The sequence below is a fragment of the Microtus ochrogaster genome, chromosome 15, assembly GCF_000317375.1.
Source record: "Microtus ochrogaster isolate Prairie Vole_2 chromosome 15, MicOch1.0, whole genome shotgun sequence".
NCBI lineage: Eukaryota > Metazoa > Chordata > Mammalia > Rodentia > Cricetidae > Microtus > Microtus ochrogaster.
In genome coordinates, this window is record NC_022017.1 from 9736689 (window position 1) to 9755498 (window position 18810).

The 18810-nt window shown below is 40.9% G+C and overlaps 1 protein-coding gene across 2 annotated transcripts in view; it reads left to right on the forward strand.

Annotated features, from left to right (window-relative positions):
* Nell2 (neural EGFL like 2) overlaps positions 1-18810 on the forward strand; it is a 338769-nt gene that overhangs the window by 145632 nt on the left and 174327 nt on the right. For both annotated transcript variants that reach the window (XM_005354010.1, XM_013348697.2), the window contains 2 exons: positions 7406-7497; positions 10619-10721. In XM_005354010.1, coding sequence (XP_005354067.1) covers positions 7406-7497; positions 10619-10721 — 195 coding nt within the window. The remainder of the gene's footprint in view (positions 1-7405; positions 7498-10618; positions 10722-18810) is intronic.

The window sequence follows — 18810 nt, forward strand, 5'->3', positions numbered from 1 at the left end:
ATAAAGTCAATTTTTCCCACTTCTTCTGTGTTAGGGTGTTCAAATACTTCTGTTGTAAGATCATTGTGTTCTGGTGTTTTCATGTTGCCTTTCAGGTTATTGGGTGAATTCTTGCCTTGGCGCCTGCCCATCTCCTCCTATCGATCCTATCCAATGGGTATTCTAAAACTGGGTCAGGTTTCCCTACTGGCCAAGGGTTGTGCCTACAAATGCCCTCTCTGCCGTGACTGCACGCCTCTCCGCCGCGACTGCGCGCCTCTCCTATATATTGTTTTCAGCAGGTGAATGATTTGAAGCATAAGCATCTAGAGTTGAATCACAAGGAACTTAATGTTGTATATGCACATAGGCACACTGACAGATATATGCTGAAATTATGAAAGTAGGGAAGCTTTTGTGATCATAGATGCATGCATGCAATTTAATTAAAACAGAGTTCACTGTCACAAAGTCAAAGTTCCTCGCTGTTTTGTTGGAGAAGTGAAGATGCGTACTGGTAATCCAGTGGTCAATGGCAGATGCTCTTTGGTTCTGGAAATCTGGAGCTGGTCTTACATTGCAGTGTCCACTGAAATTAGCTCCATCTCTGAGACTTTGAGACTTCCATGGGCAGGACTTGATTAAAAACTGAATGTATAACTAACCCATTTTTCCTGCTCTGTTAGATATTTGATCTTCCAAGGTCTCAGTTTCCACATTTTACTTTATGCCTATTTGACAAGGTCTACATTTCAAAAAGTAAAAGACAGTGTTCTCTCTTCAAAACTTGTCAGGCATTTTTCTCTCTCCTGGTCTTCCTTAAGCCTTTTCTTGTGAGACCTCTTAAAGGTCCACAGTGAGCAACCTTCTTTAGCTCCTTACCTCCAGTTCCATCATCTCTCCTACCCTGAATTCTGAGAACCTGGTTTCTATGGTTGATACGGTCCTGGTCTGCTTCACAGCTAGCTCTGTATGGGTATTTACAATGTGAGACCTTGACAAAAGAAAATGGAAGGCTAGAGAGAAGGAACTGGCCACGTTTCCTTACTGCCTCTTCCTCTACAGTGACTGATCCTAGGCCACGATCAGCTCCTAGGCAGCTTTGCAGCATAACTCAGATCCACTCCAGTGAAACCTTCTCCTCCTCCGATTGATTAGTTAGACACAGTCAGAAGATGACCTGCGGTGGTCAAGAAGCTGGGTCCTTGACCAGACCTTCAGTAATTTCTTCTTCAGCCTCTTTTTATTTGTCACTCTTCCCAAACTGATTATCCTGTCCTGTTGGTTTAGTAGTTATTAATTCTTTAATTAGATAGTACCAGCTCTACTTGTACTAAAATGAGTTATATGTGAGTCTGTATATCTATTAAATAGTGATGACAGGGATCATGAGTCCTGCTGCTTACAGAGCACCAGACATTATCATCAGAGACTGTGCTTTAATTTCCCAGCTTCCCAGACCTGAATAATCACACAAAACTATATTAATTACAACACTGTTTGGCCAATGGCTCAAGCATATTTCTAGCTAGTTCTTCATCTTAAGATCAATCCATTTCTATTAATCTGTGTATTGCCACAAGGTTGTGGCTCCAGCGTCTTTTCGTTCAGCAACTACATGGTGTATTTCTGACTCCACCTTCTTTCCTCCTCTCTCTGTTTAGATTTTCCACCTTGTTATATTCTGCTCTGCCATAGGCCAAAGCAGCTTCTTTATTAACCAATGGTAATAAAATATGTTAACAGCATACATAGGGACATTCAATATCATCTCCCCTTTTCTGTGTAAATACAAAGGAAAGTTTTCACTTTAACATAATAAAATTACATATAATGAAACAGTTATCAAGCAAGAATTACATTTACAATCTTTAGTCTGTTTGTATCTGGAAAGTTTCATATCTAATTTGTCTTTTATCATAACTAAAGAAAACTGTAACTATAGCTATCTGTCTTCAGCCCCATCAAGGACCCAAGCAGGATATAATTTTACCTAAATAAACAGGAAGCACATTTTAAGCAACTTCCAAAACTCTAGAATTGACAGAAACATCTCAGTGTCTGGACAGTCACCCAAAGTTCTTCTGTAACTTTGGGTCATCCATCTTCAGCCTATAGGCTTATAGTATCTGGCAGACTTTTCCATGAAGCAGGAAATATGAAAAACTATTTTTTCACCTATTTGGCAGTTTGTCAGTCACTTTTTTCTGTGTCCTGCAGAATATCTAGCAGACTCTTTCATGAAGCAGGAGCCCTGAAGGACTGTCTCACCTTTTTTTTTTTTTTTTTTTTTTGGTTTTTCGAGACAGGGTTTCTCTGTGGCTTTGGAGCCTGTCCTGGCTCACCTTTTTTTAGGCAATTTCAGGAGTCATTTTTCTGTGGGTCCTGCATGTCCAGTTCATATAGCATAATATCAAGCAGTCCAAGCAAGAACAGTTTCATGCACAAATGGACAGTTAGCTCTGTTAATTGAAGACAAATTTCTTAACAAATTTCTTCAATTCCCATTAACTTCTCTGAAGCAGTGGTTGCTGCCATAAGAAGACATATCTTACTGTTGAGAAAAATCTAAATTCTCAAAACATTTTAAATACCATATTCTGTAGGTCTTTGAAAGTTTTGAAGAATGCCTATCAATCTGAAATATACCTTTGGCATCTAGAAAACCTAACTAACATAGCTCCATGCTTGAATATTACAGATAACTATCTATTAATCTGTATTTCTTAACTATACATTACATTTTTAAATGAACAGCATAAGCATAATGCCTTAAATAAGAGTAGAAATATATATACATATATCTATCTATGTATGTATATACACACACATATATATACATATACAGTGTAACAAAATCTACCTCATTTATATCAATAGACCAAGATCCATACCAATGCAATCTGTATATCATATCCCTCTTATTTATTTATTTATTTATTTATTTATTTATTTAATTCTTTTAAAACTTAGCCATGACTATTATAGTTTAAAATGAAAATAAACATTTATAAACAATCATTTGGAAATTCGGGCGTAGTTTCTCCAAATGGTTTCCTGCACCAGGATTTTTCTTTTACCCACCCTTGGACTTACCACATTGTGTAGTAAGCTTTGAATCCTTTGAATTCAGGTGCTGAGCACAAATTAGAAAGTTGCATTTTTCATTCTCTTATAGAATACAGGATGTATTCCATGTAGGTAAGTGTATGGTTGACCAGATTCTGGTATGCTGGATTTGTGGCATTTACTAAGATAAAAGCATACTTTAAGTCACACATGGAAGAAATATTTAGCAATCAGTTGGGTTTATTAAGCAAACACATATGTTATTTTAGCTCATAAGGTAACACATGGTATACAGCTGACATATCAGTCATTTCATTATAAATATTCATGACTGAGCAACTTTCAGACAGTTTCTAATTTATATAATTAAGTTGTATTAATTTTTAGCTATCTCCAAAAATTTTTAACCAATTCTCTAGTAGTTGTATTTATATAGTTAAATTTTTCAATACAAATTGAGTAGGGGGATCCACTTTTAGATAGAACTAAAAGGATGTGCTGACATTATAAGTTCCATATGACTAAAATAAAAGGTGAAACTATTACAAACAAAGTAACAATTGGAACAAAATTCAGGGTCTGTTTGTGTCAGTCAGTCATCTTCAACAGTATCCAAACCAGTATAGTTATCTTGAGGTATTGGTATGTTACTTGGAATTTATGAATCTATGATAGGGCCTTTCAAAGAAAACAGGGCAAAGCTGTAAGTCAAAGGTCAATTTAGGCAGTGGTTCTCAACCTATGGGTCATGACCCTTCTGGGGGTTGCATATCAGATATATCACATTACAACTCATAACAGTAACAAAATTACAGTTATGTAGTAGCAACAGAAACTGTGTTAAAGGTGACAGTATTAGGAAGACTGAGAACAACTGGTTTAGAGTCTAAAACCTAAAGTCAGATAATGACCCTAGGTTTAGGCTGCTGTAGTGTGACAGGAACCCAGATAAAAGTCAGCATTGGCAGTGTAGAAACGATCATATCAAAGTAAGAGCAGCTTCTATTAGTTTAATTGTATTTTCCAGATTTGTAGAGAACTGGTTGGAGACCTATGTATCTTATTCAATTACAACTCATTTCTGTGTTTCTGAGTTATGTTTAAATGTTTTCTGTCATTGAGATGGAAGCAAGGTAGGTCCATGTTAATTCATCTCAATGTCTTAAATGAGGTGTCCCAACTCATGAATATTCATTTAAAGTAGTATAAACTAAAAAGCATAAAGCTTACATGTGCATATTGTAATTAAAAGACCTTCCCAATTTGTCTTAAAATTCTACAGCATATTAAACTACACCAGGCATTTGTTGCCACCCAAGTGCCCACTTAGGATATAAGGAGAATGTCATCCATCGGCCATCGGGCAGTTAAACATCTGCAAGCTTTGTTGTTTCCTTTTCCCTCTTTTATTGAATGTAGATTTTTCCTTCATATAATGAATATATCCTGATTACAGTTCCCCCTTCCTCTACTCCTCCCAGTTCTTCTCCACTTCCCCCCACATTCAGATTTATTTTTTTTCTGTCTCTCATTAGGAAACAAACAGGCTTCTAAGGAGTAAGACAAAAATAATATAATAAGAGAACAAAACTAACACATTTGAATAGGACAAAACAAAGAAATAGAAGGGAAAGAGCCCAAGAAAGGGCACAAGAAACAGGTATATATGTAGAATCCCACTCTTTTGTAAACTGAGGCATCCCATAAAAACACCAAACTTGAAGCTATAATGTAGTATGAGGGCCGGCTTGTTGGGGTTTTCATCCCGCCTGGTACCCCACAGCCAGCAAGTCCCAAAGAAAATCACACACAGGTCCACATAGGTTATAAACTGATTGGTTCAGGCTTCATATTAGCTCTTATAACTTATATAGTCCATTATTCTAGTATATGTTAGCCACATGGCTCGGTATGGATCCAGCCCATTTCTTAGCTTTCTGAAATTTCAGTCGCATGGCTGAGGTACCGGCTGTAACCACATTTATTGTCACAACTCTATGGCATTTTAAAGTCCCTGCCAGCAAGCAAGCTGCAGCATTCTGCTCACAGACCACACTCAAATGCTTCGTATTCGGACTGCCTGCCTGAAAGAGTCAGAGTTTGCCCTGGCAGGATGGCCCCAAAAGCTGACATTTTAAAACGGCACAGCTTTTTTCCTGCTTTGGCTGAAAACTGAAAAGCATGCGCTCAGCTTTTTATCAACACCGTTTAAGTGTTTCTTGACAGAACCTCTTAAAAGAGATGCAAGGTTTTGCAGCTAAAGCTGAGTCAGGAAGCCTCTCTTAGACAAGAGCTCTTGCTTGCTTCTAGCAAGCAGAACAGACCCGAGAAACTGCTGCTACCAAGAAAACATGCTTCGTTCTATTCTTTTCCAAGCTTTCTCAGGCTTTCTGTGGATGCAGTTATCCACGTGGGCTGGCTTGTTGGGTTTTTCTGTCCTCCCATGAGGTCCCACAGCTGTTTAGCTCCAAAGAAAATCACACAGAGATCTCCATAAGATTATAAACTGATTTGCCCAAAGGACCTGTAGGGTCAAAAGAGAGGAAAATATATAAGTAAAATAAAAATTAAAAATAAGGTAAAAATCTTAAAAACCCTTAACACTTTATGAGATGAGGAACCTCCAAAAATAGTGTTAATTAATTTCCTGTTGGTCATCTGCTGCTGGGTAGGACGTCTACTCATGAGAGTAGTTTGTTTCCTATCTATTTCCCTTTCCCAGTGGTATCCATGGTTGTTTCTCTGATCTCCTGAGAAAACTGGGAGCTGGGTGGTGGGGGAGAAGGAAAAGCAGAAGGCGAGGGGGAGGAGAGAAGGGGAGGGAAGAGGAGAACATGAGGGAACAGGATGGTTGATATGGGGGAAGGACAAAGAGAGAGAGTAAGGAAAGAGATATCTTCATTGTGGGAGCCATTATGAGGCCAGCAAGAAACCCGGCATCAGAAAAATTCCCAGGAATCCACAAAGATGACCCCAGCTAAGACCCTACGCAACAGTGGAGAGGGTGCCTAAACTGACCTTCCCCTGTAATCTTTTTCATGATGATCTTAATTGTCATCATAGAGCCTTCATCCAGCAACTGATGGAAGGAGATACAGAGATCCACAACTAAGCACTGGGCTGAGCTTCTGGAGACCAGCTGTAGAGAGGGAAAAACAATAATATGAGCAAAGGGGTCAAAACCATGATGGGGATACCCACAGAAAGAGCTGACCTGAACTAGTGGGAGCTCATTGTTCCCAGACTGAGAACCAGCATAGAAGTAAACTAAGCCCTCTGAATGTGGATGACAGTTGTGTGACTGGGGCAGTTTGTGGAACCACTGCCAGTGGGACCAGGATTTATCCCTAGTACTTGAACTGGCATTTTGGAGCCCATTATTTTTGGAGGAATACCTTGCTCAACCTAGACATAGGAGGGAGGGCTTTGGACCCACCTCAATGTGATAAAAAAAAAAGAGTAGTTTGTTTCCCTAGGGAGTTCCCTTAGACAAAAGGATATTTTCATTTGCAAATGGTTATCCATTGGAGACAGATTCCTGGTTAGGGATGGGGCATGTGTACACTTCTCCTTTCAGCTCTAGGACCCCATCAGATGCAGACCTATGCATGCCCTGTGCATGCAGCTCAGCTTCTGTGAGGTCATAGGTGTATAGATCATGTTGATTTAGAGACCCTTGTTTCCTTGGTGTCTTCCATCCCCTCTGGTTCTTATACCCTTTCTGCCTCCTCTTCTTTAGGGTTCCCTGTGCTTTGACAGGAGGGATTTGATGGAGACACTCCCTTTAGGACCGAGTGTTCTGAGTTCTCTCACTCTTCTGCATGTGGGTCTCTGTTCCCATCTGCTACAGGAGGAAATTTCTCTGATGATGGCTGAGCAAGACACTGATCTGCTTCCTTGGCCATCATTTCCTTCCTTCCTTCCTCCCTCCCTCCTTCCCTCCCTCCCTCCCTCCCTCCCTCCCTCCTTCCCTCTTCTCTGTCTCTCTGTCTCTCTCTTCCTTATTTGTAAATATTTATTGTTAATGTACTGGGTTTCATGAAGACATTTTTATATAAATATATAATATGTTTTAAGCATTTAAAAACATCGGAGTCCAAAGGTCCTTGCCAGAGTCTCATTCTGTAACCTGAAATCCCTCATTATCCTTTTGTGCCTCATTTCACTCTCTCAACTTAATTTTCATGCTGCTAATTAAGGTTTATATACCTTACTCTAGAATGAATACACGATTTTAGTCATTGAAATGACTTTGAATAAAAGAATAGGAACAGATAAAATAGTAAGAAAATGGTCTGCACATTTCTGACCCATGTTTCCTAACAAAGCTTCGATGTGTGTCTCTTTTTTTCTAAAGCAATTTGCCAGTTCCAAGGACGGAGCTACTTTGAGGGAGAACGCAACACGGTCTACTCATCCTCTGGAATGTGTGTGCTTTATGAATGCAAGGTAAGTTGGCTCTCAGGGGCCTTCCAGACTGGTCTCGATTCCATAAACACTGGGAATGTTTCTGTGAAACTTTCTCCCAATACTCCTTTCAGATCCTAAATCAAAGGGAGGGTCTGAATAGCAGTCTCAGTTCAGACAGGAAAGAATTGCTGTTATCCTTTGAAGCACATAAGCTAGTTGTTATAAAACAATTTTTGCAACAAATGAAAATGTTACTTGTCGAATCAGTATTATGAAAAGGAAAACTTTCTACTTGTTTGCTGTTGCAAGGAAAAGGTAGGAGACAATAGATCGAGCTTGCTGACGCTCATGATTTTGACACTGATGAGAAATATCACTCAGCTAATTGGGAAATAAAACATAAAGCGACATAGTAAACATTAATTGTTGTGCAAAGATGGCATTGATAATGATTTTAAATGGCTCCCTGAAGCAAACACTGTATAGCATCTCCATCCTGTGGAAGGCAACTTGAGCTATAGTAAGGCCACAGGACACCACCATAGCTTACAATAGGAGTGTGAAGAGCCATGGGAAATAGGGTTGGTTGGCTTTTCAGGTACAAAGTCAAAGAACAGAGTACAGAAAAATGTTGAACCAGTCAAAACTGGTTTTCATTTGAACTATATTTGACATCCTGTTGGGTGTCCTTTGTACATGGATTTGACAATCTAGAGACCACACAAAATATTAAAATTAAAAACAAGTGATTTATTCTGACTGTGTCAATAAATTACTAGCTATAGAATTATCAAGGGCCAAGGAAAGGGAAATCCTAAAAGTTTTTGCACAGTACGTGGTACCCTAAAGAAGGTCTGTTTCATGTACACCCATTTGAGACTGCCTGAGGACTAGGAAGTCAGCGTGGTTAAAGGCAGACCTGAGACAGGAAGGATGGAGGTTTATAGTACACACACACGAGACTTCTCTTGTTTAAAATCTGTGTTCCTATGGTATGGGTCAGATCCTAACGATAAGAGGATCAAGGCATACGAAGGGCTCCTGTCTCCATCCTGTCTCCAGGTGGGATCTCTTGCCAGCATCCTCACCCTTTGCTGCTGCCTATGGGGTCAATCTCACTGTGGAGCCTACAAGATCTGGGGTTAATCCAGTCATTCCCAAACAAGGAAAGGAGAATTAGAGGAGCATGCAGTTTGACACATATTTAGACACCTTCCAGCTGGTCTCTAAATGTGGCCTATCTTTCTGAAATATAAGCTGTACATTTAAGCCACTGAGAGCATTTGATGTCTCTTCCTCAGTGTTTGTGAGTTTAATAACATTGATTATTGTGGGACACATATTCACTAGTTGCTTACTTGATGCTAAATGTGCTGCACGATAATTTCATTTTAAATGAGCTCAGTTAGAGGTTTGGTTGTAGGCAATACTGCAGGTGTTCAGTATACATTTGGTGAGTGATGCCCTTTGTTTTTTAAACAAAAGAAGTCATCTCCTCTGCTCTTAACTCTGTGCTGCCCATCAGGAGCAGGAGCCACAAAAACAATGTGTTGGGTTAGTGCTCAGTATTTAGTCCGTATATCTAAAACATCATTTCAATATGAAATTTGTTATAAAATAGTTAATGTAACAAATTTTCCATTCCTTTGTCATACTGTGAGCAACATCTTAAAAACTTTGTATATTACAGCGTTCACGACCACATGTAGCTAGTGACCGTGCATTGGACAGCACAACCCGATCAAATCTAAAATTTTATGGTTCTTGACTAAATCCCTGTCATTAAGGGCTTCCATCGCCTCTTTTTCCTTTGGGCCCTTTTGCCCTGTATTTATGACTTAGAGTAACTGGCGGAGTTCTCATGTTTCCATCTTCCAGACTCTCAGTCCTAGTGATGCTTTCTTTATTATCAGTTTTGTGAACTTGAAGACACATGCTGGGGGTTGCAGCTCTAAGAGGTGCATAGAACAGTGCCGTGGTTTGAATGTAAAGAGCACCAGATGACATGACCGCAGCAGTGAAAGGAGGCCGGTGCTTGAGAGCATCTTATGCTGCTTTCTTCGCAAGAGAGGTTGATTTGCATATTTAAGTCAGGAAGAGCAATTTTTGAAATGTGTATTTCCTCATGAAAGAGGTTCTCAGCAAGGATATGAAAAACCCAAACTGTTGAACAGAACTTAAGAATGGAAGCCTGCAAGCCCTGAGACTTACTTTGTTACTTTTACACTGGTAACATTCCTGGCATTGTCAGAATCCTTGGTGATGATCAAAGAGAACCCTTCAGAAGGAGCCAAATGTTGGTTCTGGGGGTGGCTATTCCAGATGTTTGAAAAGTAAATTCCATGTTGCTGTCTCCTGAGAGGACTTCACTTATTGTTTTCTAGAACATGATGATGAAGATGATGAGTTTACATTAGTATTTTTTTTCATTTAAGATTCCCAACTTTTTTGTGCCAGAAAAATATGCTAAACATTGGCCTACAAGACACGCATGTGACCCTCTTTTTCCTAGTAGTTTTGAGGAAGAACATTGGCATTCCTTACTGAAGTCAGCTGAGACAGTCAGTGGTTCTCTCCCTTAACTCCCTTCCCCGACACATACATTCGGGTCCCATAGTGTAACCCTCACTGGCTTGGATCTTGCTGTGTACACCAGGCTGATCTGGATCCCGCAGAGTTCTACTTAACACTGTCTCAAAAATGCAGAGATTACAGATGTGTACCATGACATCCAGTGAGACTCTTCATAACAGAAATTTGAAACAATCTCATACCAAAATTCCAGTTAATTTTACTGGTTTGTTGTGAGTCTGTTGAAACCGTTGTGTGTTGTTACTCTAATCCAAGCTCTGTCTTTGCTATGCTTGTCTTTGTATTTACAAATCTGGTGGAAAACTAACACACATTTCCAGGATCATCTAGGTATTTGGGTGTGGCAGACATGGCTACAGCTGTGTTGGGTTCTGACTCTCAGGGCTGCTGGCTGCTGTGTGGGCTCTCCAGATGGAAGTGAGTGCCATGCCGGGATGATCCCTTGGTCCAGCTAGAGGTCATCAGGAAAACAAATTCACTAGTGTCTTAGAACCTTGTCGGATTCTGATTGTCACTTACCAGTCAAGTCCTCAGGGAATCGCAGGCATCTCTTTTCTGTCTCCTACAGGATCAGACCATGAAGCTGGTCGAGAACATCGGCTGCCCAGCTCTGGATTGTCCTGAGTCTCATCAGATAGCCCTGTCTCACAGCTGCTGCAAAGTCTGTAAAGGTACGACGTTAGTTCGTAAAGCGACATCACTCCTGTGTAAGAACGCGGATGAGAGTGGGACAAGGGACACAGATCGGAGACAGAGAGCACACGCCACATACTTAAACTTCCCTGTGGGAGTTAGAAAATAAATATCATCAAAGAAGTGAAGAAGAGCATAGTGGTTACCAGAGCCTAGAAAGGCGTAGAGAGTCAATGATGGAGAGAGATGGCTGCCAGCCACAGGGGCGCACTTGGATAGGGGGAGTGACTTCTAATGCTATGTAGCACCGTGAGAGATGTGTGGCTGACAATTAATTGGGTATTTCAAAATTGCTAATGGAAAGAATTTTAAGTATTTCTAACACAAAGAAATGGAATGTGTCTGAGGTGATAGATAGGCCAATTACCCAGCTCAAATCATTACATACTGCATGCATCTATTGAAATGTCACAAGGCATCCCAAAATATGTGCAATTATTAGATGCCAATTTAAAACAAAAACACATTAAAAGATTTATGTGCAAGAATTATTGTAGGGGACTAGTATAACTGACATGCGTGAGCAAATTTAATAAATCATTTCAAAGATTAATAACATTTACCTGAATTTACTACACAGTGGGACGCCCAGAGCCATTTGTTGAATTATAACTGAGATTTGCACAGGCATTTTTGCCATATGTCTGTACCTGTCTCCAGGTCTGACCTCTAAACCTGAGTCCTGGTTCTGAGTTGGCTCACTCTTGCTGGAGCAAGTTACATGGCTGTGTTGAATTAGCTATCCTTCTGATAGGTTTGCCCTCCTTTCTCCTCAGTTTGTTTCTGCAGCTCACCTAAATGCAGAAACGCACTGCATCAAATTACCTGCTTGCATCAGGTCTCGCCCCTCGTCATACGTTGGCTTCTAGACTACCAAGATGAGAGAATGCGTGGATGATCATCACTTCTTTTGTGTTGTCTCTGGGATGTTAAGCCTGGTACCAATAAATACCAGAGTCCTAGGATTTTGTTTCATTGTAAGAAAACAGCAAAGCTATTCACAAATGTGATGAGCTACCTCGGGAGGCAGTGAGTTCTATTGGTTGGAGGTTCTTAAACTTGTTAGTTCAAGCATGAAAATGAAGTAATTAATTACATAGACTCTTTAAGATCCTTGTTCCTTATGGGATCATCAGTCCTGCCCCTTGTTAACCTGAGGCTATCACTGTGTGTCCACTTCCTGCAGCAGGCTGTGCACTGCAGCGAAGGCCTGAGTCTTTGTATTCATTGCTGCACCCAAACCCTCGCATGATGTGTGGAGTGTAGCTGATGTGCTCCGTGATGTACCTAGAATGGAGTAAGCATTCCAGTTGCAATGTGAGCGTGTGTCGAGATAGCATCCTTCGTGCTGATGTAAAGTGAAACTTACAAGGAAAAAGTAAATTTGCCCTTTGGAAAACTGGCATCCTTAAAAATAGATGTAAAATTATTTCCACCCCTGTTTTGAGCAGAGTTGTGCATTTTGTTTTAATTTTGATTTCATTTTGTTTTGTTCATACTCCTTCCCATCCATTAAAGGGTGGGTTTTAAATTTTCAACATTTGATTTATTGCGCATGTGTGCATATGCACACCCGTGTCGACCTGTGAATACACATGGCACATCGCAGAAGTGAGTGGAGGTCAGAGGACACTTGCAGGGGTTGGTGTTTTCCTCCCACCGGACGTGTTTCAGGGGTTGAATTCATGTCTGCAGGCTCGGCAGCAATCTCCTTAGCCCTCTGAACCATCTTGCCAGCCCCCTCCCCAAAGACTTTAAAAATCTCTATTCTGAATGCGGCTCTTTAGAAATTGCATTATGGTTGAAGACCTGGTCTTCTCAGACAAGAACTATCAAGATATCTTTTAGCAATAAAAGAGCCCTCTAATAGGACCTACCTTCAAGCAGACAAACAGTGCAGATGATTCAAACTTTTATCCTCACAGTCCCGACTCAGTGCCTGGGTAGAGCATATCTGAAGTTTGGTAAGACTCAGGAATACTCACTTTAGTCATTTCACTTGAGGCTTTCAGTCTGCAGCTTGACCAGAGCAGTTTTGGCAGCAGTAAGTAGTATGAACTAATGCTTCTTACCCTGACCCTGACATGTGGACACAGTTGACCTGCTCTCTTAACGAAATATGTTTTGGAGTGACTTAGGAGCTAGTGTAAGCAGGACCACATGTTTTGGGACGGTAAACCCGCTCCTGTAGAACAAACATTCCCCACTCCGCACTTCAAGATGCTATTGTCGTTAGAGATTTCAACGCTTGGGTCAGACAGTCAGGCAAGCTTGCACTTCTTCAGATATTGGCTGAGGTTGCTCTGTGCTGTTAGCTTGAAGCTCGGCAGGGCTGACTGTTTCAGGATGGCCTTATTCTTGGTTTAGGATCTTGGTAGATGTGGCTGAGAAACCAAGCATAGTCATAGTGGCCCCTCTCCAGAACCTTAGGACATTTCCTCATGTTATCTCATTGAGATTACTAGTCCCACTTGTTAAATGATGGCTTGAGGGTTTTATGGACATCTGATATTGACATAGTGTCATTCTCCTATATTCCAATGCTCAAAGCAGTCAAAAGTCAGCCAAGATTCAAGGGACTAGAACATAGACAAGAGGAAACCATGAAAAACTGTGACACAGCTGGCTTTAACCGTCTGTCAGCTTGACACAGCTTAGAGCCAGCTGAGAAGACAGTCTCAGTTGAAGGACTGCAGAGACTGGATTGGTCTGTGGACATGCCTTGGGGGGATTATCTTGATTTTTAAATGGTGTAGGAGGTCTTGGTCCACTGTGAGTTGCCCATTCCCTGGGTAGGAAGTCCTGGTGTATTAGGAAAGCTAACTAAACAGGAACCTGAGTGCATTCCTCCACGCTTCTTTCTGTACTTCCCTGGCTGTGAGGGAGAGGTCCTGCTGCCCAGAATAGCAGTGGGCCTGTCTGAGTTTCTGCCTTCCTTTCCTCTCCTGATTTTCTTCTGGGATAGACTGTGGCCTTGGGCTGGAAGCCTGATTAACTATTTCCTCCCCTGAGTTGTTTTGATCAGGGCGTTTTAGTCCCAGGAGCAGAAAGCACACGCAGTGGTGAAAGTCCTCAGTCTCCCGCTCAAGGTCTGCTTAGGGAGTAAGTGAACACACAGTAGCTGGTTAGAGTGGAGTGGGACAGATGTCGTGTAAGAAACCTGAGGTGTCTGGGTGGTAAGAATCATTCTGGTCACATCCATTTCTGAACATTAAAGTTTGAAAAAGCTAGTGAAGAAATGGAGTATTAATCACAAGACATCGCTCTGTAGTGAAATTGTCCACATTGAAATGTGTTTACACATAGAATGACAGAACAGGCCATGCTTCCTCACCTCTGATATTCTGGAACAACTGATATGAAGTGGGACCCTTGACATCTCTCTTTCCAAACATTCATGGTAAATCAAGAGGCCTAGACTGTGAAGGTCTGGATTAGATTAATACTTGAACGCAAACTAAAATTCTCAAGTTGTCCCTAACTCCCCTTGTTAGCAATAGGGGCTCTAAATGGCTCTTCCTGACTTTCAGTTTGTAATCCTCCTGCCTCAGCCTCCCTAGCAGCTGGGATTACAGGTATGCATCAACAAGTACTCCTAGAGTTAGCCCTTCTTCAAACTTCAAAGTCCCTTGTTGACAGGGCTTTCTGTCCCACCCGGTCCTGCGGGACAGAAACTACAGCCAACAGCCCCTTAAGGATTACAGGCTTTTCTGATGTCATATATGCAGGACAAGTAAAGGAACTGTCCCAACATACTTTCACTTGGGGGGGAGGAAGTCCAGTTCCCTACTCTTAAGTTTGAGTCAACTCTCGCACATTTGTTTTGACAGATTCATCTGTGAGAATTGACCCCTAGTTTTCAGCAAACTCTTCCCCACCCTGCCCAGTGTTAAAGACTCAGTGTTCACATGCAAATAAACATTCAGGTCAGCGATGGTTAATTAGGTGTCCCTGAGCCCAGTAGGAGACAAAAAGGTTCATTTTTCCCGTGGACGTTTGGGCATTGGTAAGAAACCAAATCAAACCAGCCAACACTGTCCCCTAGGCTTTCTGTTTTGACACCCCTGGCGGCAACAGGAAGGAGAACCTTAGCAAGGAACCCCACCCTATTGTTGGGAACATTTGAAAGAAGTGGGCAACAGGCACAGGCCAGATCTTCCACGACAGAGTAAGAACCCTAGACACACGCGTTGTGTGTGGATTTATGTCAACTTTCCTTTCTGTTGTCTTGTTCTCCCTTTACATTCCCAGCCTCTGTTTACAAGACAATTACCTGCTCACACCTCTTTATTAAAAGTGAGGAAGCAGCATGGAAAGAGTGTGGCTTCTCCTGTCCCTTGTGCACAATTCCCACTGTCTGCAATATCCAGCAGTGCCTTTTGTGACATCTGTACCTGTGTATTAGTAATAATGTTATTATAGCTATAGTCAGCTTTAGCTTCATTGCACGGCAGTTGTTTTTACACACTGACCCTGCTTGCCTCTGAAGAAGGCCATTGGCATTAGAATTCTATTTGGTTGCTCTGCATCTTGATCTACACTTTAGTAGACACTAGGAAAGTCTCTTAGCTTTTGAACTACATCTAACTACATTAGCATTTGCTAGTGGTTGTGTGGTAGACACTGAATTCTATTGGCTTGGCCAGAAAGTGAACTGTGTGGGCCTCCAAAACAGATGGTAAAACAACTTCAGTGTGGTTTCACTCGTTTCAGAGACAGCTCACTGGCTGGAGTAGCTGTGTCTTCTCTGACTACCATGCCTATGTTTAATTCGAATTGTGATGATACATAGGTAGAAAAAATGTTAAATATCCTGATGAGATAAGTAAAAATCCAAGATCTGAGCTTCAGCTACCTCCATTAGCTAGCATTGTAGAAATTACTTTGTTAGACCAGTGCTATGCATTGATTGACATGGCTTTATCTTATACAGAGTAAAGTCCATTTTCCTGAAAGCACTTGGGTCAAAGGTCAGGATGAGTGGTTCCTCCAGAGTATACCTGGTTCTCTCACCACCACAGATATGATGAGTCCATGCCCAAGGTCAAACCAATTAATATTCACCACAGTTACTGCTGCTCTCTCCTGACTCATCACCAGCCTGTGAACCGTTCTGGTCACCTCCTGGGTTTGTCTTTTACTTCCTCCTCAGTTATGGACGAATGCATTTTGATGTTCCATAGGTAAGTTTGTTCTTAGGAGGAATGTGCAGAGCCCCGTGTGCATTTGCAGACACCGAGATGGAGAGTCACAGAGACCCCGAGTCTAAACTGCGGTGGGAGAAACAGAAAGGCTGGCCTGCATTAGATGTTCTCTCTTCACCAAGCTGGACCAAATGCCGGGAAGAGATCTGTGCCACAGATGTTAGTGTCTCTGCTGTTAGGGTCATAGTACCAGTCTGTAGCTTTTGTCACCAGCACACAGGCCACAGTGTCTTTGCATAGGAGATCTTATTTGAATCCTTCCCTTTTATAAGATGGCAATTATCCTAATTTTTACAAGTGACAAAATCTAGTGGCTGAGAAAACAGGTTAAGTTTCACAGCCTGTATTTATCTCTTGTCTTGTTAGGACAGAGATCAGATTTTGTGGAAAGCTGTGTCTGCAGCTCCAAAAGCCACACATACACACACACACACACACACACACACACACACACACACGGATATGAAGCAGTGAGGACTAAGACAGACAACGTGCAGACTGAGTGTCTGCAGGTTAGAAATGACCGGCTTCAATCGACTCCAAATCCCCTACGCATTAGTAAGTGACATTTTAACCCTGGGATTTTACTATATAGGTCAGCGGTTCACAACCAAAGGGTCAAGTCCCCTCTGGCAAACCTCTTTCTCCAAAAGTATTTATATTACAACTTAAAATAGAAGCAAAATTATAGTCATGGTAGGAACAAAAATAATTTTATGGTTGGGGCCACTAGAGCATAAGGAGCTGTATTAAAGGGTCACAACATTAGGAAGACTGGGAGTCACTGATGTAGGCAGTCAAACACTCACAGTAGTTGGCATTTTTCTGTATTTGAATACCTATTGAATATTTTTATATAATAGATGAAATTTGACTGACTGGAAATTTTAGTTTTCAAATCATAGGGTTAATAAAGTACCCCAGCAAGTCATAACTAAGCCTTAACTCTTATCTGCAAAGGTAAAATAGAAGCACATTCTTTGCCTCTACTTAGAACATTCCTGAGACGACTCAGCACTTCCTGTGTGTGTGTATGGTGTCTGACGCTTCAGTAACGGGTCACACCGTTACTGGGTCAGGAGTGGACATGGAATGGATCATACAAAATGTACCTACCTTAACAGGAGGCTCACTGAGCATCCTAGATAATACAGAGGATTCTTAAAACTGGGAGAAAATTTAATAACATGAAACGGTGATAGTTTTTAAATCTGTAGACTCAAGAAAGCAACAATAAAAGCACACCAGCAACAACTCCCACAGTCGTAGCCTCTAACACGTATTTAAGACACCATGGGGGAAATCGGAGATTTAGCACTATGTGAGCACTCAATAGCTTGTCTCCTGTGCACCACCAGTACTGAGCCATTTTAATAACACCTTTCTCTTAATTTGGGTGAAAAATGAAAGGTTTTCTTTTCTTTTCTTCTTCTTCCTTTTTTCTTTTTGGCTTTCTGAATTTAGCATGATGTGTTGAGATGTTGGGATGGACAGTAAAGATTTTGACATGAAATTGTTTCCAGCTCAGGCATTTTAAAAAGACAGTGAAATGTATTTTAAGAAATATGATCTTCATTTAGTTACTTCATAAAGAAAGGAAATAACCCTCAGAGAAAGGTTTAAATTTTTAAATTGTATAATTTTTTTCTCTTGAGAATTTTGCTTCCAAATATTTGATCTTAATCCTATATTGTCAAGAGAAGTTAAATTTCCAAGTAATTTAAGGGTATCATTAACTGTATTTCTTTTGTGTTTGTACACTTAATATTCTTTTAGATTAATTTTAAAGCATTCACTTATCCATTTGATGTTTTATAGTCTGTTTTAATATTTACTGTATCAGGCTCATTGACCTTAAGATTTATTAAGTTGCACCAGTAATGTTTCGTTATATGTTGTACATTCAGTAAAGCCCTGCAGAGGTATTGAAAATAGTGGAGGCAGTGAGTGGTCAGAGCGTGCACCGCTCGGTGACAGTGGACACCAGCTTCATTACAGATAAGAAGGCTCATTTAGATTTTCTTGAATGCAAGTCGTTCCTGGCTATAGAGAGACAATTTCTTCTAAGTCCTTCTTGTCCTTTTATGATTGGGATGAAATCGCAAATCACCAGTCAGTGTGAAGCTCTTTCGATAAAGCATGCATTAGGCAATTTAAAAATTTGTTGAATGACACACAATCATGTAATCTTTATTTGAGGTGGATTCCACCACTCAGGCTTTTCATTTCAGCCGTTCAGATATTGTTGAACAAGGGCTCCGACACTAGAAAGAAACCCTTAGAAACGGCACGATTGGTGTCACGGTTTATAAAAGTTCCATTTTTTTTCTTATCCAAAAGACTCTGGGATTTGTGAAAATCCTGTTATTCCTAAAAGTTTCTTCTTTTGAGTGATTATAGTTTTCCATGCACATCTTCAGAGAAAATTAGAGTAAAGTGATATGATTTTCAACAAATTTCAAATGCTAAGCTGCGGTTTTTATCCCTTAAATATTGCTGGGCTCATTTCTTCCTGGCTCCCCGGGTGCTCAAGGCCCTGATAATGTCTGTTGCGCTCTCACGGTGTTACCGTCATTACTGCAGCATCCATTCTGAACTCAAAGCATCTTTGTTTCAAATACATAGAGAGCTATAATAGGAGAAGTAAGGACTGTGTAGCATTTAGAAAATCAAAATACAAAAACGATTCGAATTCATTTGAAGTAGAAAGTAATTGAGTCATAAAGAACTCTATTTGCAATCAGGAAATCACAGAGGCTGGGTCTGCCGGCCCTGGGTCTGCAGTCACAGCAGCTGGGGATGCCCACACTGGGTTTGCAGTTCCAGTGGCTGGGGATGCCCGCGCTGGGTCTGCAGTCACAGC